This window comes from Schistocerca americana, chromosome 5 (genome assembly GCF_021461395.2).
Source record: "Schistocerca americana isolate TAMUIC-IGC-003095 chromosome 5, iqSchAmer2.1, whole genome shotgun sequence".
NCBI classification, from domain to species: Eukaryota; Metazoa; Arthropoda; class Insecta; order Orthoptera; family Acrididae; genus Schistocerca; species Schistocerca americana.
Window position 1 is genome coordinate 605,818,103 of NC_060123.1, and position 24,834 is coordinate 605,842,936.

Below are 24,834 nucleotides of genomic sequence, written 5' to 3' on the forward strand. Positions count from 1 at the left end.
TTTTCGGGACGGTTAGATTGTTTTTGTATATGGTGAATATTTCATATGCGAACGTAGATACCTAATCGAAATAAGCACACCCCCTGGAACCTACATTCTGACGATTCAAGGAGATCTTTCAAAATTGATTGTCGCTTCAACCGCGAACAGTCTATTGTCTAAGAACCGTGATGTTATCTTGCCGGTCGCCAAATAGCGCGACCTGGCATTTTTGCATAGTGTGTGTTGTCCACGTACTTATCACGCCCTTACTATAGCTAGATAGGGGGCTCGTGACATACTAATTTACGCAAATTGCCATTTAATAACAAGATAGGTACATGTGCTGGCCGAATTGCTGCCCCATAATGACAGTATTGGCTCTTGGGTAAACAAGTTTGAGGACCAATGTTCTAGATCATTGGCGAATGCTGTTTTTCATGCTTTGTGTCTGAGCTATGAGAGAAAGATGAGGGGAGGCGACTTCTTAGTTTCTTGGTGAATGAAGAAATAGTTCAGAAATTTCACGAGAAATAATGAAGGGTACACTGGCACAGTATTCGTTACGTGTTCTGACTTACTTCAGAATTATATTATATGTCTATCTAGCGAGACAAGATAAGGGTTCGGTTTGGGATTATTCTTCCTGGGGGAGGGGTCTCCGTAGAAGCCTTCCGCCCGCTCCCCCGTCCTTTAATTGGTGGTTGTTGTTGTTGTGGTCTTCAGTCCTGAGACTGGTTTGATGCAGCTCTCCATGCTACTCTATCCTGTGCAAGCTTCTTCATCTCCCAGTACCTACTGCAACCCACATCCTTCTGAATCTGCTTAGTGTATTGATCTCTTGGTCTCCCTCTACGATTTTTACCCTCCACGCTGCCCTCCAATGCTAAATTTGTGATCCCTTGATGCCTCAAAACATCTCCTACCAACCGATCCCTTCTTCTAGTCAATTTGTGCCACAAACTTCTCTTCTCCCCAACCCTATTCAATACCTCCTCATTAGTTACGTAATCTACCCACCTTATCTTCAGCATTCTTCTGTAGCACCACATTTCGAAAGCTTCTATTCTCTTCTTGTCCAAACTGGTTATCGTCCATGTTTCACTTCCATACATGGCTACACTCCATACAAATACTTTCAGAAACGACTTCCTGACGCTTAAATCTATACTCGATGTTAACAAATTTCTCTTCTTCAGAAACGATATCCTTGCCATTGCCAGTCTACATTTTATATCCTCTCTACTTCGACCATCATCAGTTATTTTGCTCCCCAAATAACAAAACTCATTAACTACTTTGTCTCATTTCCTAATCTAATCCCCTCAGCATCAGCCGATTTAATTCGACTACATTCCATTATCCTTGTTTTGCTTTTGTTGATGTTCATCTTGTATCCTCCTTTCAAGACACTGTCCATTCCGTTCAACTGCTCTTCCAAGTCCTTTGCTGCCTCTGACAGAATTGCAATGTCATCGGCGAACCTCAAAGTTTTTACTTCTTCTCCATGAATTTTAATACCTACTCCGAATTTTTCTTTTGTTTCCTTTACTGCTTGCTCAATATACAGATTGAATAACATCGGGGAGAGGCTACAACCCTGTCTTACTCCATTCCCAACCACTGCTTCCCTTTCATGTCCCTCGGCTCTTATAACTGCCATCTGGTTTCTGTACAAATTGTAAATAGCCTTTCGTTCCCTGTATTTTACCCCTGACACCTTCAGAATTTGAAAGAGAGTATTCCAGTTAACGTTGTCAAAAGCTTTCTCTAAGTCTACAAATGCTAGAAACGTAGGTTTGCCTTTTCTTAATGTTTCTTCTAAGATAAGTCGTAAGGTTAGTATTGCCTCACGTGTTCCAACATTTCTACGGAATCCAAACTGATCTTCCCCGAGGTCCGCTTCTACTAGTTTTTCCATTCGTCTGTAAAGAATTCGCATTAGTATTTTGCAGCTGTGACTTATTAAACTGATAGTTCGGTAATTTTCACATCTGTCAACACCTGCTTTCTTTGGGATTGGAATTATTTTATTCTTCTTGAAGTGTGTGGGTATTTCGCCTATCTCATACATCTTGCTCACCAGATGGTAGAGTTTTGTCATGACTGGCTCTCCCAAGGCCATCAGTAGTTCTAATGGGATGTTGTCTACTCCCGGGGCCTTGTTTCCACTCAGGTCTTTCAGTGCTCTGTCGAACTTTTCACGCAGTATCGTGTCTCCCACTTCATCTTCATCTACCTCCTCTTCCATTTCCATAATATTGTCCTCAAGTACATCGCCCTTGTATAAACCCTCTATATACTCATTCCACCTTTCTGCCTTCCCTTCTTTGCTTAGAACTGGGTTGCCATCTGAGCTCTTGACATTCATACAAGTGGTTCTCTTCTCTCCAAAGGTCTCTTTAATTATCCTGCAGGCCGTATCTATCTTACCCCTAGTGAGACGAGCCTCTACATCCTTACATTTGTCCTCTAGCCATCCCTGCTTAGCCATTTTGCACTTTCTGTCGATCTCATTTTTGAGACGTTTGTACTCCTTTTTGCCTGCTTCATTTACTGCATTTTTATATTTTCTCCTTTCATCAATTAAATTCAATATTTCTTCTGTTACCCAAGGATTTCTATTAGCCCTCGTCTTTTTACCTACTTGATCCTCTGCTGCCTTCACTACTTCATCCCTCAGAGCTACCCATTCTTCTTCTACTGTATTTCTTTCCCCCATTCCTGTCAATTGTTCCCTTATGCTCTCCCTTATGCTCTGGTTCTTTCAGTTTATCCAGGTGCCATCTCCTTAAATTCCCACCTTTTTGCAGTTTCTTCAGTTTCAATCTGCAGTTCATAACCAATATATTGTGGTCAGAATCCACATCTGCCCCTGGAAATGTCTTACAATTTAAAATCTGGTTCATAAATCTGTCTTACCATTATATAATCTATCTGATACCTTTTAGTATCTCCAGCATTCTTCCAGGTATACAACCTTCTTTTATGATTCTTGAACCAAGTGTTAGCTATGATTAAGTTATGCTCTGTGCAAAATTCTACAAGGCGGCTTCCTCTTTCATTTCTGTCCCCCAATCCATATTCACCTACTATGTTTCCTTCTCTCCCTTCTCCTACTGACGAATTCCAGTCACCCATGACTATTAAATTTTCGTCTCCCTTCACTACCTGAATAATTTCTTTTATCTCGTCATACATTTCATCAATTTCTTCATCATCTGCAGAGCTATTTGGCATATAAACTTGTACTACTGTAGTAGGCATGGGCTTCGTGTCTATCTTGGCCACAATAATGCGTTCACTATGCTGTTTGTAGTAGCTTACCTGCAATCCAATTTTTTTACTCATTATTAAACCTACTCCTGCATTACCCCTATTTGACTTTGTATTTATAACCCTGTAATCACCTGACCAAAAGTCTTGTTCCACTTGCCACGGAACTTCACTAATTCCCACTATATCTAACTTCAACCTATCCATTTCCCTTTTTAAATTTTCTAACCTACCTGCCCTATTAAGGGATCTGACATTCCACGCTCCGATCCGTAGAACGTCAGTTTTCTTTCTCCTGATAACGACGTCCTCTTGAGTAGTCCCCGCCCGGAGATCCGAATGGGGGACTATTTTACCTCCGGAATATTTTACCCAAGAGGACGCCTTCATCATTTAATCATACAGTAAAGCTGCATGTCCTCGGGAAAAATTACGGCTGTAGTTTCCCCTTGCTTTCAGCCGTTCGCAGTACCAGCACAGCAAGGCCGTTTTGGTTAATGTTACAAGGCCAGATCAGTCAATCATCCAGACTGTTGCCGCTGCAACTACTGAAAAGGCTGCTGCCCCTCTTCAGGAACCACATGTTTGTCTGGCGTCTCAACAGATACCCCTCCGTTGTGGTTGCACCTACGGTACGGCCATCTGTATCGCTGAGGCACGCAAGCCTCCCCACCAACGGCAAGGTCCATGGTTCATGGGGGGGCTTCCATTGGTACGCCCTTTATTTCCACCATTCATTTTACATTATTGAGTACATCAGTGTGTAAAGCAAAGCATGCCAATGCATAAGGCATAAAACGGTTAATCATCGAAACCGCCTGGAGAGCCTTGCGTGTTACAGCACCGCTCATGGGACGGTGAGGAAGAAACTCCATTCCCCCATTAGCCCGCTGGTTAAACCACTTCTCTTATTTGGACAGAGTGGGGTTCATGTCCCTATTCTGACGAATGTTCAAACAGTTTGCTAAACTACACGTTGATTCGTATCTCCATACTATCCCTACTGAACTAGTGATTTCGCTGTAATATCTGTGGCCGGCCGGTGTGGCCGTGCGGTTCTATGCGCTACAGTCTGGAACCGCGTGACCACTACGGTCGCAGGTTCGAATCCTGCCTCGGGCATGGATGTGTGTGATGTCGTTGAGTTAGTTAGGTTTAAGTAGTTCTAAGTTCAAGGGGACTGATGACCACTGATGTTAAGTCCCATAGTACTCAGAGCCATTTGAACAATTTTTTTGTAATGTCTGTAAACATCGCCACCTCTTCATCACGCTCTCAAGTCATCTGCTTTCAGTTTAACATTCACTAGAGTAGCAAAGTGCATGAAAGCACGGAACAAATTGAGAGATATGTAGTTCAGTTTCAAACCTGAAACTGAAAATTTTATGAATTCCCTGAGAATTTTTTTAAAAATAAGTTATGTAATACACACTATACAAAACCCATAATGAATTCTTGCTCTGCAGCTTTACTTCTGTAAGTTTGTGAAGACAGGTTGTAAGTTGGGCTTATTAGACAGGTGTCAGTAGAGCACTTGCCCACAAAATGCGAAGGTCCCAGGTTCAAGTATTAGTCCATCGCACAGTTTTAATATGCCAGCAAGTTAGGTTTTGTGCATAAAATCTAAAGGTGTTGCGTAATTTTGCTTTTTTGTATATGTCAAGCGCTCCAAAACGACTGGCATTATTTACAAGTAACGTAGTTTCTTAACATTTCCTGCCTCCCCACAATGTTATTTATGACATACTGATAGTATTTGCCAAAAAACGTCCGTTTTTACTTCGGCATAAATGTCTTTGGCGAGAACAGTTGTTAGATTAATGCAACAAATGACAATGAATACAGTTATTGAAAAGAAAAATCATGATTGTGATGCCTTCAATAATCGTGTTTCCAAAGTTAAAAGTACTTTAGATTTGCATTCTCAATACTGCAACTTTTTATTTCAAATCCACTATTTCCATAAGCTGCTTTGGCAAGTCAACTTCGATTTTCCTATAAGGGGTCATGTCTCTGACCATTTATTCATCACTATCAGCATCAAGACACTGCAATACGTACATTCTGTTTAATGTCACCCAGTCTTGGAATTTTTCTAAATGCTAAGAACTTCTTCTGTGCTTGACAAGCAGTCTTCTTTCTTCTGTGGAATACCTACATTCACTTCAAGAATAACAAGTGTGAACAGAAAGTATTTAATTAAAGCACCTCCTCATCCTATGTTCTTCATCACGAAATGCGAACTAAAGTGCAGTAGTGCACAAGTGACCCACAGCTCTTTTGTGTGTGTGTGTGTGTGTGTGTGTGTGTGTGTGTGTGTGTGTGTGTGTGTGTGTGTGTGTGTGTGTGTGCGTGTTGGGGGGGGGGGGATTGGTTTGCTCCCTTGTCCTTTCTTTGTTTCCCTTCTGCTCTCTTTCCTCCTTGTGTGCTCCTGAAGGCCAGCCTATGCGTCTCATGCATAACTGGGTGATGCATTATTCCCAGGCCTGGGCCGTCAGGAGGGTTCGCATGTACCCGCTGGTCCAGACCAGGCCCAGGGAGGGGTGATTGCCCGAGCTTGTGACCTGATGTGTGAACAGTCACCTAAGGTGGGTGCGCCCCCTTGTGAAGGGAGCCCCCAGTTGGAACGAGCGTGCCAACGTAGATGCTGGCGATTGTGGGGGATTTCATCGCGATAAGTCAATCATCTTCCCACTCCCCCCCAGGGGATCCACAACTCTTTTGTGGATACATGCGTAGCAAGCACGGGACCCCGAGCTAATGTGGCCTTCCTTCCTTTCCGGGCTGCATACCTTCCCTTTCCGCATCCTTCCCCATCCCCCATCTTCGCCTCCCCCCCCCCCCCTCACCTCTGGCTCTTTCCTTCCCTTTCTCCCCCTCTGGGAGTATGGTTTGTGCCTACGTCCGGAGACGGACGCTTGTAAATGTACCGCATTTTTCGCCTTCCTTGCTTATATGTCTTCATCCTTCCTTTGTCCTTCTCTTTTCCTTACCTCTTCTCTTTACCCTTTTCTCCGCTGCGGCGTTTCAGACCCCTCTTCTTTCGTTTCCCTTTCTCTTTCTTCCTCCCTGTGCGTGTCTGAAGGCCGACCCACGCACTTCCATGCGTAGCCGGTGACGGGGTAACGCGTAATTCCCCGCCCCGAGTAGACAGGTAGGACACGTACGTACCCCCTGGTAACGGCCAGGCCCAGGGAGGGGTGATTACCCGAGCTGATACCTTCCGAAAGTGCCGATTGGTCCCTCCGTCCGTTTGTCGGGAGGTGTGAACAATCACCTAAGGCGGGAGTGCCCTCAGAGAGGGCCCCCACAAGGGAGGAGCGCGCCATCGGAGACGCCGGTAATCATGGGGGATTCTTCCGCAATGGTTTCCTCACCTTCCACTATGTCTGCTCACAAACGTAAGTTCACTGAGTCTCAGCCACAGACGGTTCTTCCATCGTTGCCACAGTTCCTTGTTGTTTCTCGGTCTGACGAAGGTCACGACTTCTCCACGGTCAACCCTTTCATTATTCAGAAAGGTGTCGACGCAATTGCAGGTCCTGTAAAGTCTTGTTCCAGATTACGGAATGGCACCCTGTTGTTAGAAACAAACAGTGCCCTCCAGGCACAAAAATTGCTGCGTACTTCTCTGCTCCACACCTTCCCTGTCCGGGTGGAACCGCATCGTACCTTAAATTCCTCGCGTGGAGTCGTTTATACACGCTCCCTCGATGGATTGTCTGACGAAGAAATTCAGCACTACCTGTCTGACCAGGGCGTAACGGCTGTTCATAGGGTTATGAAAAGGGTTGACACGAACATCATTCTAACCCGCACTGTCTTCTTGACATTTGACAAAGTTCAACTCCCATCGAAAATCAAAGCAGGCTGTGAGATAATTTCCGTTCGCCCTTACGTCCCAAACCCTACACGTTGCTATCAATGTCAGCGGTTCAATCACACCAGCCAGTCCTGTTCCAATCCGGCAAAATGTGTTACGTGTGGCAAGGATGCCCATGAGGGTGCTTGTCCACCTCCATCCCCTCGCTGCATCAACTGTATGGGTGACCACGCTGCTTCCTCTCGAGATTGCCCCGTTTTTAAGGACGAAAAGCTCATCCAGGAAATAAGAGTGAAGGAAAAGGTGTCGACCTTTGCTGCTCGAAAATTATTCGCCAGTCGACAGCCCACCGTGCCTCAGACAGGAAAATACAGCACTGTCCTTGCTTCTCATCGGCCAACAAAGGAGGTGGCCACGCAGACTTGCGACCTCACCTTTAGTACCACAGTCGTCAGATCGGCCAGCGCAAAGATCGCCCGTTCAACCTCACCACTTTCGCCTGCCCACTCTCTGGCTCACCCTTCGTCGGGTTCTGCTAAATCTCGAGCCCAAAAGTCAGACACCAAGACTTCGAAAAGAGAGCATACTCGTGATGAGTTTTTACGTACGGCAACTTCCCAACCATGGGTTCCTCCTTCCTCTAAACATCATACTTCCAAGAAGGCTACAAAGAAACCCAGTTCCTCTCCTCCTCCGCCAAGGCGTGTCCCATCTACAGCACCACCTGGCGGAAATCGCCCTCGGCCGTCTTCTGTGTCGCCGAGGCGCACTGCTGGCGGCCGATAAACCGGCCGATCGCTGGTGGCAGGAGCTGCTCCTGACCAACCTATGGATCAGGATCTTCTGCCTTCGGCTGAATGCCGTTCCATGCTGTCGGTCGCAAGCTCAGAGCAGTCGTTCAGTTGACAGCGACCTTGGTCGCCGGCCGAAGTGGCCGTGCGGTTAAAGGCGCTGCAGTCTGGAACCGCAAGACCGCTACGGTCGCAGGTTCGAATCCTGCCTCGGGTATGGATGTTTGTGACGTCCTTAGGTTAGTTAAGTTTAACTAGTTCTAAGTTCTAGGGGACTAATGACCTCAGCAGTTGAGTCCTATAGTGCTCAGAGCCATTTGAACCAGCGACCTTGGTCACATTCCTCCATTTTCTGTTCACCCTATGTCCATTATCCACTGGAATATCCGCGGTATTCGAGCCAATCGGGATGAATTGTCGATCCTCTTACGATCCTACTCGCCAGTCATCTTCTGTCTTCAGGAAACAAAGCTGCGTCCCCATGACCGCTTTGTTCTCCCTCATTTTCAGCCCGTCCGATATGATCTCCCCTCTGTTGAAGGCACTACAGCACATGGAGGACTCATGATTCTTCTCCATGAAACTCTCCATTATCACCCAATCCATTTAAACACTTCCTTCCAAGCTGTCGCCGTCCGTCTTTCCCTTTCCGGATACACGTTCTCTCTTTGTACTGTATACATTCCATCGTCCACACCAATGGCACGAGCTGATCTCCTTCATCTCCTTGGTCAGCTTCCACCCCCATATTTGCTGGTTGGGGACTTCAATGCCCACCACCCGCTTTGGGGATCTCCACATCCTTGTCCACGTGGCTCACTATTGCTAGACGTCTTCCACCAAGCAGATCTAGTTTGCCTCAACACTGGGGTCCCTACATTTTTGTCAGCCTCCACGACAAATTTATCTCATTTGGACCTTGCGGTCGGTACTGTTCCGCTAGCTCGGCGCTTCGAATGGTTTGCCCTTGATGATACACACTCGAGTGACCACTTTCCATGTGTCCTTAGACTGCAGCCTCAACTCCCCTACATGCGCCCGCGACGCTGGAAGTTTGCCCAAGCCGATTGGACACTTTTTTCGTCTCTTGCGACATTCGATGACCGTCACTTTCCCAGCGTCGACGATGAGGTCACACATATTACCGACGTTATTCTTACAGCTGCGGAACATTCAATACCACGCACCTCCGAATTGCCCCGGCGCCCCCCCAGTTCCTTGGTGGAACGAGGCATGCCGTGATGCAATACGTGAGCGGCGACGTGCTCTCCGCGTTTTCCGCCACCATCCTACTTTGGCCAACTGTATCCGCTATAAGCAGTTCCGAGCGCGATGCCGTCGTGTCATCCGCGATAGCAAGAAGGCAAGCTGGAAATTCCTTATTAGCTCATTTAACACCTTCTCTCCCTCCTCGGAAGTTCGGAGTCGGCTTCGACGGTTCTCAGGCGCGCCTAGTTTCTCCCCGGTCTCTGGGCTCACTGTCGCGCATGATACATTAGTGGACCCCGTCGCAATTTCTAACTCATTGGGTCAGCACTTTGCTGAGATTTCGAGCTCTTCAAATTACCCGCCAGCGTTTCTCCCGGAGAAACGTGCGAAAGGTACAATACTGTTTTCTCCTTGCGGGAACTCCAACATGCACTCTCTTCTTCTCGCTCCTCCGCCCCAGGACCAGATGGTATCCACGTCCAAATGTTGCTGCATTTATCAACCCATAGTCTGCGTTACCTCCTTCGCCTTTATAATCGAATTTGGACCGACAGTACTTTTCCCAGACGATGGCGGGAAGCTATCGTCGTTCCTGTTCCGAAACCTGGAAAGGACAAACATCTCCCCTCTAGCTATCGCCCCATTTCTCTCACGAGTAGTGTCTGGAGCTTTTTACTCCAGCCCTGTGGAAAGCCTTTATGCTGAGACTGCTGAACCTCCGCTGTCCAATCGGCGAGCAGTCCTTCTGAGTCGTTATGCTAGCCATCTGTCTTCCATGCCTGCTAATCCAGCCCATGACATTTTTCGACGCCTCCTTTGATGTAGGGTACGCAGGCCGCCCCTCCTCCCTACTACCACCGGGAGTCCGCTTCCGTCAACTGCTCCATTCTCTTTCCTTCCGCTTTCCTAAAACCTTCTTGACAACTTGGGGTACAGCACCGCCTTGGCTCCGTCCCCGGATCTGCCTGCTCCGTGACCTTTGTCGATTTCCCAAGGATGTTACCCATTCATTTGTTTATCGTCGGGCATTTGCTGGTCTATGTGCACAAATAACGGATGCCACATTTATTTACACCGACGGCTCGAAAACATCGTTAAGTGTAGGGAGTGCCTATATTGTTGGCGACACCCCAAATCACTTTCGGCTTCCCGACCAGTGTTCGGTTTATACTGCGGAGCTTTACGCTGTTCTCCAGGCTGTCCACTACATCCGCCACCATCAGCGGATACAATACGTTATCTGCTCAGATTCTCTCAGCTCTCTCCTCAGTCTCCAAGCTCTTTATCCTGTGCACCCTCTGGTCCACCGGATTCAGGACTGTCTGCGCTTGCTCCACCTGGGGGGCGTCTCGGTGGCGTTCCTCTGGCTCCCGGGACACGTTGGTATCTGTGGAAATGAGGCGGCCGATATTGCAGCCAAGGCTGCAGTCTCTCTTCCTCGGCCAGCTATTCAATCGCTTCCCTTCGCCGATCTACGGAGCATTCTATGTCGACGTGTTGTTCATTTATGGCACACGCATTGGTCGACACTTAGCCATAATAAATTGCGGGACATAAAAGCTCTTCCTTGTGCTTGGACCTCTTCCTCCCGAACGCGTCGTCGGGAGGATGTAATTTTAACTAGACTCCGGATAGGGCACTGTCTTTTTAGCCATCGACATCTTTTAAGCGGCGATCCTCCCCCACTCTGTCCCCACTGCTCTCAGCTGTGGACGGTAAGACACGTTTTAATTGAGTGCCCCTATTTTAATCCGTTACGCTCCCGTCTACAGCTATCGCCTGATATATCGTCGATTTTAGCAGATGACACGCGCTCAGCCGACCGCGTTCTCAAGTTTATTAGTGCCAGTGAAATGACGTCAGTCATTTGAAGCTTTTTTTTTTTTTGGGGACAACCAACCCCTTTCTGTAGTGGATTTTTAAGCCTTCTTTCTGCTTTTAGTTTCTCCAATTTTATGACTTTCGTTCCCATTGCTGCTGGTTTTCAATTTCGGTTTTTTACTGGTTCCTAAGTCACGGACCGGGCGCTAATGACCATAGAAGTTTTGCGCCCTAAAAACCAAAACAAAAAAACAACAAACAAAAAAAATCATCTTCCCACTCCACTTCTACAAAACGTAAACGCAATGAGGCTAATGATTCAAAGACCCTTTCCACTGCACCACGGTTCCACATGGTCTCACATACTGAAGACAGTCAGTCCTTCGCCGCAGTAAATCAGTTTATTATTCAGAAAGGTGTAGATGCAATTGCTGGCTCTGTGAAATCCTGCTGTCGTTTACAGAATGTCACATTGCTTTTGGAGACCACTCCTGATTCTCAGGCACAACTGCTAGCTGCCTCGCTTCTCCATTGTTATCCTGTTCGTGTCGAGGCCCACAGAACTTTGAATTCTTCCCATGGTGTAATATATGCCAGGATACTCGTCAGTCTAACTGAAGCCGACATACAGTCTTACCTCTCTGATCAGTGTGTCACTACTTTTAATTTTTTAATGAAAAAGGTAGATTCCTCCTTAGTGCCCACCCGATTTCTCTTTCTCACGTTTGATAGTGGTGCTTCTGTCCAGGCTCAAAACATGCTATGAAATTTATCAGAGTCCGACCATACGTTTTGAACCCGATGCCCTGCTACCAGTGTCATCGTTTTAACCACATTAGAATGTCGAGTCTACACCCAGCTAAATGTGTCACCTGTGGTAGGAATGCGCATGAGGGCGATTGTCCACATCCTTCTCCCCACTATATCAACTGCAATGGCAGCCATGCTGCCTCTTCCCAGGAGTGTCCAGTGTATCTTGATGAGGGAGCAGTTCAAGAGATCCAGGTAAAGGAAAGATGCCCTATCCAGTTGCTCGCAAGCTACTGGCTAGTCACAAACCCTGTGTTCTCCTGTTTGGTACCTATAGTTCTGTTCTTGTTACCCCTCGCTCCATGAAGGACATGGTCACACAGACATGCGACCTCCAATTCAGCTCTGAGGTTGTAGAATCGCCCAGTGTAAAGCTAGGATTGCCATCCCCCCGTCCAGCTGTGCAACAAACGGTCAGACTCCTGCCTCAAGAAGCGAAACCACCAGCTACACAACCGGTAAGCTGGAAAGGTCGGGAGTAGTACTCTCGTGAAGACTTCCTCCATCCCTCCAGCCAAACACCACCCGAGTCTTCATCTAACCAGAAAGGTTCAAAGAAGTCCTCCAAAGGCAAACGGTCTTCGTCATCTCGAATATACTCTTCGACGGTGTTGGCATGTGGAACCTTAGCCCAGCCAGCCTATGCGTCGCTGGTGCGCACCAACAACAGTTTTTTGGCGTTGGACTGCACAGGCCGACCGCACAAGCAAGCTGATGTTTCTGTGGACCCCATGAAGTACGTCGTTCTGCTTCTGTGCCCTGTAGTAGCGCCTTTATCCCAGCTGTCACTTGGCAGCTGCCCTACGTCTCTTCATCATGCCTGTCCTCTAATGGAACGTTAGTGGCCTTCGGTCCCACAAAGAGGATTTATGGCTGATTTTAGCGTCTCAGTGTCACCTTGTACTCTGCCTTTAGGAATCGAAATTGCGCCCTCGCAACCACTTTGAGCTTTCACATTTCTTACCGATTCGTTTTGACCAACCCCTGAGGTTGGCATTCCCTCTCATGGGGGTGTAAGGCTGCTCATTTGGGGTGACATTCATAGTCGACCCATCTCCCTGACTACCAATCTTCAAGCTGTTGCAGTTACCTTTTACTTCCTGACTTTTTCCCTCTGTACTATATATGTCCCTCCATCATTCGCTGTCACCAGGACAGACTTCCTTCAACTTATTAGACAGCTACCTCCACCATTTTTTATACTTGGTGGCTTCAATGCACATCATCCCGTTTGGGGTTCTCCCATGACGTGTCAGAAGGTTCCCTCTTGGCTGACCTTAATCAACTTAACCTCTTTTTCCTTAACACTGGAGCACCCACTTTCCTTTCTGAGTCCTCGCACACCTATTCCCATTTGGACGTATCCTTCTGCACTGCTCAGCTTGCCCATCGTCGTGAGTGGTCCGTTACTTGTGACACCTACTCAAGTTAACATTTCCCATGTGCTATCCGTTTGCTGACTTGTACCCCACGTGGGTGCACGCCCAAATGGCAGCTTACTAACGCTGACTGACGGCTTAGCTCCTTCCTGGAGACCACCGAAGAAGAGATTTCCCCAGTTATGATGACCAGGTCGAATATTTCGCAAACATTACCCTTAATGCTGCAGAACGTTCCATCCCCCACTCTTCCTCTCTACCACGTCGTGTCCCAGTTCCTTGGTGGACTGAAGCATGCAGCAACGCAATTCACGCACATAGACGTTCTCTCCGCGTTTGTAACTGCCACCCTACGATGGCAAACTGCATTCATTATAAACAGATGCGTGCAAAGTGTCGTCGCGTTCTTCGGGACGGCAAAAGAGCTAGCTGGATTTCATTCACTAGTTCTTTTAACAGTTCCACATCTTCCTCTGTCGTTTGGGCCAACCTCCGACGGCTCTCCATTCCCCAATTTCCGGCCTGACAGGCGCTGACGATGTCATTGTGGACCATATTCTATCTCCAACACCTTGGGCCGCCATTTTGTGAAAGTTTCGAGCTCTTTTCCTATCACCTTGCCTTCCTCCATCGGAAACAAGCAGAGGAGGCTCATGCAATACGCTTCTCTTCACTGAATCGTGAATGGAGCTCTCAGTTCATCTCGATCCTATGCCCCAGGGCCAGACGCCATCCACATTCAGATGTTGCAGCACCTTTCTCTTGCGGGCAAGCACTTCCTGCTTAACACGTACAACCACATCTTGGCTGAGGGCACATTTCCTGGATGCTGGCGTGAAGCCACGGTCATACCCATACCTAAGCCCGGTAAGGACAAAAACCTTCATTTCTTGCTACCGCCCCATCTCTTATCAGCTGCGTTTACAAGGTGATGGAATGCATGATTCATGCCCGGCTCGTGTGGTAGCTCGTGTATCAACATTTGCTAACGAATGCACAGTGTGGATTTCAAGCATGGCGTTCTGCAGTTGACCATCTCGTTACTTTGTCCACCCAGGTCATGAATGGTTTTAAGCGGAAATCCCAGACTGTGGCCATATTTTTCGATTTGGAGAAGGCCTACGACACCTGCTGGAGAACTGATATCCTCCATACTCTTTACACATGAGGCTTCTGTGGGTGCCTGCTCTGTTTTCTTTGGGCATTTTTTACAAGACCAGGTTTTCAAGGTGCGTGTGGGATCCGCCTAGTCGAATACGTTTATCCAGGAAAATGGTGTCCTCAGGGTTCCATCCTGAGCAGCGTCGTCTTCGCTCTCTCCATTAACCGTGGATTGACCTGTCTCCCACCTGGCATCTCTGGCTCTCTCTTTGTTGACGATTTTGTCATCTGTTGCAGTTCTCCACGGACCTGTGTTGCTGAGTGGCATCTGCAGTACTGTCTTGATCGTCATTACTCCTGGAGCATCGACAATGGCTTTCGCTTTTCTCCTGACAAAACCCCTCTGTATGAATTTCTGACGGCGCAAATGGTTTCTCCCACCACCTCTACATCTCGAGCCTGTTGCCCTTCCGTTCGTTCAAACTACCAAATTTCTGGGGCTCATGGTCGATAGGAAACACTCTTGGTCCTCCCATGTGTCTCACCTGACAGCCCACTGTCCTCAATGGTACTTTCTGGGGGTGCCAATCGAACCACCCTCCTCTGTTTTTACCGGTCCCTTGTCCATTCGAAACTTGACTATGGGTGCTGTGTGTGCGCATCTGCATGCCCATCCCTTTTACGGCAATTCAACGCTATCCACCATCATGGCATCTGTTCGGCAATGGGCGCATTTTACACCAGCCTGGTTCAGTGTCTGTATGCTGAAGCTGCTGAATTACCACTGTCCTACTGCCGTGTCTTTCTTCTCAGCAGGTATGCATGCCATTTGCCATGTGTGGCCACCCCTCCTGTGCCTCCTCTTTTGATGATCCCTTAGATCGTCAGTTTGGGGCTCATATCTGTTACCTCCTGGCGTCCACTTTCATCACTTGCTATGGCGGCTTAACTTAACACTACCTGCAACTTCCCTGTAGTAACCAAAACCAACTGCGGGAGCACCTTGGGCTGCAGATCGGAGCCGCCAGGTGGGGGAGCCGCCGGCGGTGGAGCACGCACCACCGGGTAAACACAAGGACGAGTCGGACTGCGGACCAACAACTGACAACAAGCCACCACGACCGACTATGACCGACACAACAAGGAAGAGATAAACAACGGAGGCTTTTTGAAACCACAACACCAAACACCAACAGTAAATCCACTCGGAACCAGAGCCAGGCAAATGTCAACAACGAGCAAAGACCAGAATGCAATACTGCCGAGATAGAAATGAAATCCAAAGCGAGTACCAGACTGACTGGACTAGGGCAGAGCGGGTCCCTATATACGAAACCGGAGGGAGCGGCTATTGGCTGCTTGTCTGCATGTGGCGTAGCGGTGGCACCCTCTCTGCGCGAGAGCCGCTGCGCGGAATAGCCGCCGCGGAGGCGGAGCCCTCTATGGGCTGACCACGTCCATTTGTTCTGGCGCGTGTTCGACTTCCGCGGTGGAAGGTACTAGATCCCTGGTGGGTGTAAACCCTTCACCACATTTGCTTCGTGAAGCGGCCCAAGTAAACTGTGGCCTTCATTCGCTTCCTATGGACACTTCTCCAGCCTCGGTCTGTAACCTCCAGTTTCACGACTTTTTCCAGTTTCACGACTTTTGCATGAAACTTCACGATAGTACATTTGTATACACTGACAGCTCTTGGACTGACCATGGGGACGAGTGTGCCTTCGTCATTGGCAGCCGTATCTTTCGATATCATCTTCCGGCACACTACTCAGTATTTACAGCTGAGCTCTTCACCTTGTATCAGGCCACAGAGTACATCCGGCGACACAGCCTTTCCAATTGTGTGTTGTGCTCTGACTGACTCAGTGCCCTCCAATGTCTATGTATGCTGAACACTGCTCATCCCTTAGTGCAGCGGGTCAAGTAAATCTGTCACTTGCTCACTCTTTGTTATGCCAGTGTCATGTTTCTGTGGGTCAGTGATCATGTCGGTCTTCCAGGAAACAGGGCTGTTGATGCTGCTGCCAAGGCTGCCATCCTTGTACCTCAGCCCGCGAGTACCTATATTCCCTCTGGTGATCCCTGTGTCGCTGTCTGTCAGGAGGCGGCGGAGAGCTCATCACGACCTGTGTAGTAGTGATCACTTCACCATCTTCCTGTCGCTGTCCCAGTGTCAGGCCCGCAGACACCTACCCTGATGGGCTTTAAACAAGGCAGACTAGGTAACTTTCACCTCTGATGTCACCGTTGAATCTCCCCCACACGGTAACATCGATGTGATGGTTGAGCAGGTGACTGCAACAACTGTTTCTGCGGCAGAAAACGCTCTTTAGGGTGTCAGAGGCTTAAGGCAGTCCCTTGTTGGCCGCCGAAAGTCGCTGAAGCAATTGAGAAACTCGGCGATATCTGCCGCCGCATAAGCGGCACCTTTCTCTGGAGCACATCATAGCCTTTAAACGGTTCTGTGCCCGCATTCACCAACTTATCAAACGACGGAAGCAGGAGTGTTGGGAGAGATACTTTTCGACCATTGGGTGTCATACATCACCTCCCCAAGTCTGGGTGAAGCTCAAACGTCTTTTCGGGTACCAGACCGCAACAGGTGTTCCTGGTGTTGCTATAAATGGCGTGTTATCTACCGACGCAAACGCAATTGCTGAGCACTATGCTCGAGCCTCTGCTCTACAGAGCCCTTGTCCAATCATGAATTGACTATGGGAGTGTGGTTTATGGTTCGGCAGCGCCTTCAGCGTTGCATTTACTCGACCCTGTGCACCACTCGGGGTTAGACTAGCGACAGGAACTTTCAGGACGAGTCCGGTGACCACTGTACTGGTGGAAGTTGGGCTCCCTCCATTGCAGATCAGATGTGCACAACTTCTCACCAGTTACGTTGCACACATTCATAGTTCTCTCGAGCATCCGAATTACCATCTCCTTTTCCCACCCATGGCATTTTCCTCATCGGTGGCCCACGTCAGGGCTAATGATTGCGGTTTGCGTGCGGTCCCTTCTCTCCAAACTGCGGTCCTTCCCTTTACCACCTCTACTTGCGGTCCGATCATGTATGCTTCCATGGTGTACACCTCGCCCGCAGATTCATCTGGACCTTTCACAAGACCCTAAGGACTCGCGTTAACCCTGCGACTCTCCGCTGTCACTTCCTCTCAATTCTTGACGTGTTCCGGGGCTCTGAAGTGGTTTACACTGACAGCTCGATGGCTGATTGTCATGTAGGCTTTGCTTATGTTCATGGAGGACATATTGAACAGCACTCCTTGCCAGATGGCTGCAGTGTTTTCACTGCAGAGCCAGTGGCCATACCTCGTGCTCTTGAGTACTTCCGCTCATGCCCTGGCATGTCATTTCTGCTGTTTACTGACTTATTGAGCAGCCTACAAGCTATCGACCAGTGCTACCCTCGCCATCCTCTGGTAGCGTCTATCCAGGAGTCCATCTCTGCCCTTGAATGGTCCCTTTGTTAAGTGGTGTTTGTGTGGACCCCTGGAATCCCAGGCAACGAACTTGTCGACAGGCTGGCAAAACAGGCGATGCGGAAACCGCTTCTGGAGCTGGGTATCTCCGAAGCTGACCTGAGTTCTGTCTTACGCTGCTGGGTTTTCGGGCTTTGGGAGACGGAATGGTATAACAGTACACACAACAAGCTGCTTGTCATTAAGGAGACGACGAATGTGCACAAATCTTCCATGTGGTCCTCTCACAGGGAATCAGTTGTCTTCTGGCAGCTCCGCATCGGCCATACATGGCTAATGCATGGTCACCTACTCCGTCGCGAGTACCTACCTCTGTGTTGCTGTGACTCCCAAATGACAGTCGTCCACCTCTTGCTGGACTGCCTGCTTATAGCCGCTCTTTGGCGGACTTTTCTTACCTAGCTCCATACCTTCGGTATTGGGCAACGATGCCTCAGCAGCAGCTTTAGTTTCAAGTTTTATCCATGAGAGTGGCTTTTATACTTTTAGGTTTTAGCGCATGTCCTTTGTCCCTCTGTGTCCTCCACCCTAGTGCTTTTAGGGTGGAAGTTTTAATGTGTTGCAGAGTGGCTGGCTTCTCCTTTTTATTCTCATGCTTTCTTGTTTTACTCTCTTCTGTTTCTAGCACCTCTGTTGTTTTCTTGTCCTCTTTTGTTACTTTTAGGGTTTGTTGCCTTTCCTTCGTTCTTGTGGTTTTTCCTTTCTTTCCATTTTGTGTTACATGTCTCATCTTTTTTATTCTCTCACGTGTGGCATTGTTTTATTAGGAACAAGGGATTGATGAGCTTGTAGTTTGGTCTCTTCCCCCCCCCCCCCCCCCCCCCCCTCTCTTTTAAACCAACCAACCAGGAGGTGGTGTCCCTTTGGCATTGCCAATGTCATCCCTTCACGGGAATAAGCTTCGGCTTATTAAGCCTCTCCCAGCACCTCGGCCCTCTCGCCGGGAGGAGATCATTTTAACTCAGCTGCGTATTGGGCACTGTCTTTTTAGCCATCTTCATTTGCTAAGTGGCGCTAGCCCACCACTTTGTACACATTGTGCCCAAATTTTAACTGTCCGCCACTTCCTGCATGAATGCCCTTCTTCTTCATCTTCTTCATCATCATCTTCTTATTATTATTATTATTATTATTATTCTTTTTACGTTCCGGCTTGGGTTTGCCTTCTGATTTATAAACCGTTTTAGTGAATGATGCTCATGCTGTCCACCATGTTTTGCAATTTACCTGCCAAAGCAATATGGTGAAGGCCTTTTTATTTCTGTATGTTTTTTTGCCATTTTTCCACGTGCCTGTTTTTAGCTATTTGCTGTTCTGACCATTGGGTCTGACGTACAGTTATTGTACTCCTCTCTGTGTTTGTGCTCTAAAGTTTTGACTTGGGCACGTATGACCCCAGTTCTTTTTTGCACCATAAACCAAAAACAAACCGACCTTGTCACAATCTTGACATACATAGTGCATACGACATAACTAGGTGCCATCACATATTAGTTACCTTTCAGGACTGGGACTTTCATGGACTTTTTCAGATTTTTGTCTGTGAGTTTTTATCCCACCAGCTCTTCCAGCTTAGAGTTGGCACTTCAGACAGCACCCCTAGGGTCCAAGAGACCAGTATCCCACAGGGTTCTGTGTTAAGTGTCACTCTGTCTAGTTGCCAGCAGTGGTCTTGCGACCTCTCTTGGCCATCTGGTTACCACGACATTTATATCAATGATTTTTGCGTCTGGTGCAGCTGCTACTCAGTAGAATTTGTTGAATGCCAGCTCCAAAGCACCATCTGAGGGCCTCTGCGTGGGTGCTCTTTGTCCTGGCCCAGACGTCTTGGGGTACAGACCATGCCACTCTTCATTATATTTACTGCGCTTTGGTTTTGTCCAGACTAGATTATGGTTGTCAGGTTTATGGCTCAGTGGCTCCTTCAGCTGTGAAACTAATTAATGTCGACCATCATTATGGTGTGTGTCTGGGTGTTAGTGCCTTTCACACTAATCTCGTCGACAGTCTCCCTACAGAAGCAAGGATTCCCCCTTGACAAATATGACGGAGTCAACTCTTGGTTTCTTACACAGTTGCCATGTGATGATTCTCTGACCATCTCCTTGTTAACAACGGACGTCTCCCTCCTGATACCTACCCTTGAGTGGGATTGCCAGTAGTGATGCATCTCATTTCCCTCTGTCGAGACCTCCATTTCCGCTCACTGGAATGTGCCCTGTGTATTTCCTCCCGCACCCCTCTCCCCATCCTATTCCAGGGTCCTAAGGTCTCTATTGCCATTAAGATATTCCAGCGTCTCGTGTGTTTCATCATTGAAGAGTTCCAGGGTGTTACCTTCTTCTATATTGATGGTTCTAAAACAATAGATGAGATGGGATATGCTTTTATGTCCCCTACTGGCACGGAACACCATTTACTCTAGCAATTAATATATACCGACTCAATAAGCACCCTGAAGTCTATAGACCAATGCTACTCTCGTCACACTTAGGTCTCAGCCATCCATGACCTTCTCTCTGCCCTTGGCCACACTGCCTTCTTAGTTCTCTTTCTCTGGGTACCAAGTTATGTGGGCATACCAGGGAATGAACTGGCTGACCTTTTGGCTAGAGAGGCAGATGCTTGCCCCCCCCCCCCCCTATCGCAATTCCAGGTACAGATATGTGGCTACATATCAAATCTCTCTTTGCCTAAAAGGGAAATGATATCTGGTGCACTACTGCTCTCAGTAATGAACTCCGAACAGTGGAGGAGACCACTGAAGTTTGATGCCCTCCCTTCCGCTCTTCTTGGAAGGAGTCCTCTGTCTTATGCCGTTTATGCATCTGTAATACCAGGCTCGCTTATTATTTTGTCTTTCATAACAAGCAACCCCCACAATGTGGCTGTGGAGCCAGACTGACCATATCCCATATATTGATGGACTGTTGCCTTCTTTTGGCCCTTCGTACTTAGTATAGCTTTCCAGATTCCTTGTCTTTAATATTAGTGGATAGTTCATGGGTCTTAGTTTCCTACATGAAACTAGCCTTTATTTTCAGTTATAAGGTTTTGCTTTACTCCTGGAGCAGGGGTAAGGTGGTTGTAGTTGGGGCCTCTCTTTGTGTTTCCTAGGTCTAGGACCCGTGACCACTCCACTTGCAAAGACTGCTCTCTTATCCCTCTGATTTTCCTGTTTCTAGATTTGGCCTACCCTTTTATGCCTTCTGCTCTGTGTTTTTAGTTTCGTTGCTTTGTAGTTTGGCCTATCTGACCAGATCTGCCCACTTTCAGTGGACACCTATCTTATGCATGTAACTTTTGAATTGTGGTACTGATGACCTCACTGTTTAGAAATGAAACTGGAGAGTGTTAAGTTATCTGTATTACTACGTGGCTTACTTGGTTCATGGCACGCAATTCTGGGTGTAGGCTAATTTGATTTTCAATATTTCATTTAATAATTGATCAAATTAAAATTGTAGTCATAATCTACCAGTTAAAAAGTATTATGTTAACCTTAAACACAGTAAGAAAGGTATTACAGTTAGAAACTGTGTATATGCCTTGTGCCTTGGGGCAGCATAACTCACTGTGCACGAATACGATGGCTGCATTCATCCAATATTTGCAAATAAAAGCAATTAAAGACTTGCAACAAAATTTTACTCATACTTTCAAACTTTTACGAAACATTTGCTTGCTGACATTCCCAACAAAATGGTGACAGGGAAACAAGTTTATAGCAGCATCAGCTATAATGTTTTAATTTATTACTCATTTCCTATAAATTTTATTCGGAGCATATTTTGCAGACAATATTCATATATACCACTGAATATACCTGAAAAATTGTCATTGTATGAGCAAGTCCAGTATATAACACATTAACTCATTTGTACAACAGTCAAAGTTTTTATAATGTGATACATGTAAACAGGACGTCACTCCAAAGAGTTGCCAGGCATGATTTCTCCGGTGTTTCAGCATATATTTGTAATTTTGTTTTTGCATTGTGTGGCTGGAGTCAACCCAAAGAAATGCTGCTTAAGAAGTCACCAGGTGTAGATACAAGACATTGAGCTTTTACCATTACAAACTAAATGATTTTTAACATGGAATTCATAAAGTGGGGCCAAATTGTCTTGTGCGATATCAGATTTATCTGTATGTATTAACAGGGCCATAAACGTAAAGAATAAGCATTACTTCACCAGCTCTATTGAATCGGCTCGTAACATTTCATTTCAGAAATAACGTTGTTTGCAATGAGAAACAAACTAACTTCATTCACAGTATGTGGTTGGGTTGATTCCAGCTACACATTGCAAAAATAAAATGGCAAAAATCTGCCAAAATACCAGAGAAGAGCCATGTTATGACTCTTTATGAGGGACACCCTGTATATATTTAGTACAGATCACATTTTAGACTTCATACCTGAACCTGCCTTCATAAATTGTCTGATTCCAATTGGAAGCCTTTAGGCTGCAGAAGGTACTACAGTGTAATTTTTCTGTTTCCAGTTGCCATACGATCTCCAGGAAGAACATCTCCAAACCGTGGCCGCACGATGAAGGAGTACGAGGAACAACTTGGTCATCTTCAGAAGGAAAACTTCAATCTGAAGCTCCGAATATATTTTCTGGAGGAGCGAATGGACCATATGAGTGGGTCAGATGACAAAGAACAAATTGTTAAAGAAAATATAGAATTAAAAGTAAGAATCAGTTTTATGACATTAAATATAAGTCACAAGAACATATGGAAACTTTAAATTAAATTTTAGCCCAAATTGAATGGTATCCACAGTTTTTAAAATATTTTGAACATTTTTGAATGTCGTCATTGGAATCCTACCATTCTTTTCAGTTTGTTTTTCTTTGCATATTGAGCTGAGAGATTCACAGGGTACTGTTAATAAATTTGTTCATTGTAATATCAAATTTGAATCACAATGTGCTTGTGAGAAACAACTGCCTCGGAAGACTAAGTGTGACACCCTACAGCATGCTAATGGCTTCTGCACAACAGTGTAGTGATCCGTTTGATCTAGAGATTTGGTTCCTATTGAACTTTCCTTGCCTCCCTCCGCAGAAATTTGTGCTCGAAAGAACACTCTCAAGTGACACTTGATGATCAGTAAATGTATTCAAATAAAAATAAGTATATTATAACCAAATAATGGAAAAATCTAGGATGGAATGTAACACTATTATGAAAAGGAAAGTTGCTACTCACCATACAGCGGAGATGCTGAGTCGCTGGTAGGCACAACAAAAATACTGTCACAAACAAAGCTTTCGGGCCTTAGAGCGTTCGTCAGAAATAGATGACATGCACAAATGCAAGTCACACACATGACTGCAGTCTCGGCCAAATTTAGCCACACTTATCCTGGGATACGTTGCTGTTCACTGTAAAGATGTATGTTGACTTCCAGACAGGCACAACTAAAAGATTGTTACACATTGAGTTTTTGACCAAAGCTTTCTGCAGAAAGGAAAACACACAATCAAGCACACTTCACACACACAGTCTGCTGTCTCCAACTGCTCCTAGCCAGAGATAGCAGTCTCGCCTGTGTTGGTGTGTTGTGTGTGTGCAGTCCCGCTTCTCCCCACCCGAGGCTTAGGCCGAAAGCTTGATGTTTAACAGTCTTTTCTTTGTAGCTGTCTGCAACTCATTGTCATCTTCATTGTGAGTAGCAATCCATCCTATTCCAAATGTTGTTGATATTCCAACCTGGACTACCTATTGCTCATATAAATTTAATTAAATTGCACTGAAGAGTTATTGAGCACGTTAGACTTTGGTAACAGAACTGCTGTGCGACACAAAAGTGAAATTCTTCAGAATGTTTGAAATTACATACAAATAAAGCCATAATTGTTGGCCCAAGCTTAACTAATACTACCAGAATGCCTGCAATGTTTGTGTGTATCACACAAACATTATTAAATGAAATGGGGGAAAATACAAAAGAACCACCAGCTTAGTGTATCATTAAAAAACCACTAGACACAAGGACAAAGACAAGAATATTGTGCAATAACACCAACTGAACAAAATTAATAACAAATAACTCAAGATTAAACATAGGATATAGCAAGTAAAACTTTGATAACCCAGGCAGATATGTACAATACCACACACTCATTTATAAGGAACAATATTTTTTAATGAATTTATCAGGAACAAAAAGATAAATTTGATAAACACATTCAAAAGCAGTAAACACATTTACAGAAAACATTGAAGCTAGGAATCACAACCCTTCACCATCAGTTAAAATTTCTTAAAGCAGATATCCCTAAAAGAGCATATGTCATTTCCTCCAGTGTACCTATGTACTATCTAGCTAGAAATTGTTAGTAAGCTATAACCATTTGAGATAGAGTGTAACCTTGATGAGCACTGCAAAATGCATGAAAACATAAGCATCACATTTGCAGCAACCTAAATAACTATATGTAGTATTCCCATCAGAATAGGATAAAAGTTTGGCAGCTTGTTTGTCTGTTGCGCAGTTTGTACACAAAAATACTACCGTCCGGTGTGGAGGACATGAACCCTTCAGCTCCCATGGTTAAAACAGTACGGCTGACAAAAAAAAATGTAGACTCTGTAAAAGACATACTTCTATGGGAAACACTAAGAATGAAAAGCTGCAAAGAAACAAAAAGAGTTTAAATTCCATTATACATTGTACCTATAGACTGACAGATATTCCACACATGACCATCCCAGTATCAGGAATAATGAGCAAACATCTTCACTAACCAAATAGTTTATCTCACAGTAAAAAATGTGGTACAATGGGGGAACACCTGAAACAAAATTCATAATGAAAAAAAAAGCTAGTACCTCTAGTGTATCATTTACTTTCTCAATAAATTTATGGTATAAACTGTCTGACCAATTATGAACCTCGGATCTGTAGCACAAACAATATAGAAAACTTTCTTTTAAATAATAGAATCATTTCATTAATAAACATTAGTGGGAGATAATCCATAATTTGAATTATTTACTAATTAATTAGGTTATTTTAGGCTATAGCCAAATTTTCCAAGTTTAATTTCACCAGATTGAGTAAGGAGAACTACCAGTAATGTAGCCAGTCACTGCGCCCAAGGTTTTGGTTTGATGGCATTAGTCTCTAATTC

General features: G+C 46.0%; 1 protein-coding gene across 5 annotated transcripts in view; it reads left to right on the top strand.

Annotated features, from left to right (window-relative positions):
- Nucleotides 1-24,834, top strand: part of LOC124615566 (centrosomin) — a 406,915-nt gene that overhangs the window by 245,820 nt on the left and 136,261 nt on the right. For all 5 annotated transcript variants that reach the window (XM_047143545.1, XM_047143548.1, XM_047143544.1 and 2 more), the window contains exon 3: nucleotides 22,192-22,385. In XM_047143545.1, coding sequence (XP_046999501.1) covers nucleotides 22,192-22,385 — 194 coding nt within the window. The remainder of the gene's footprint in view (nucleotides 1-22,191; nucleotides 22,386-24,834) is intronic.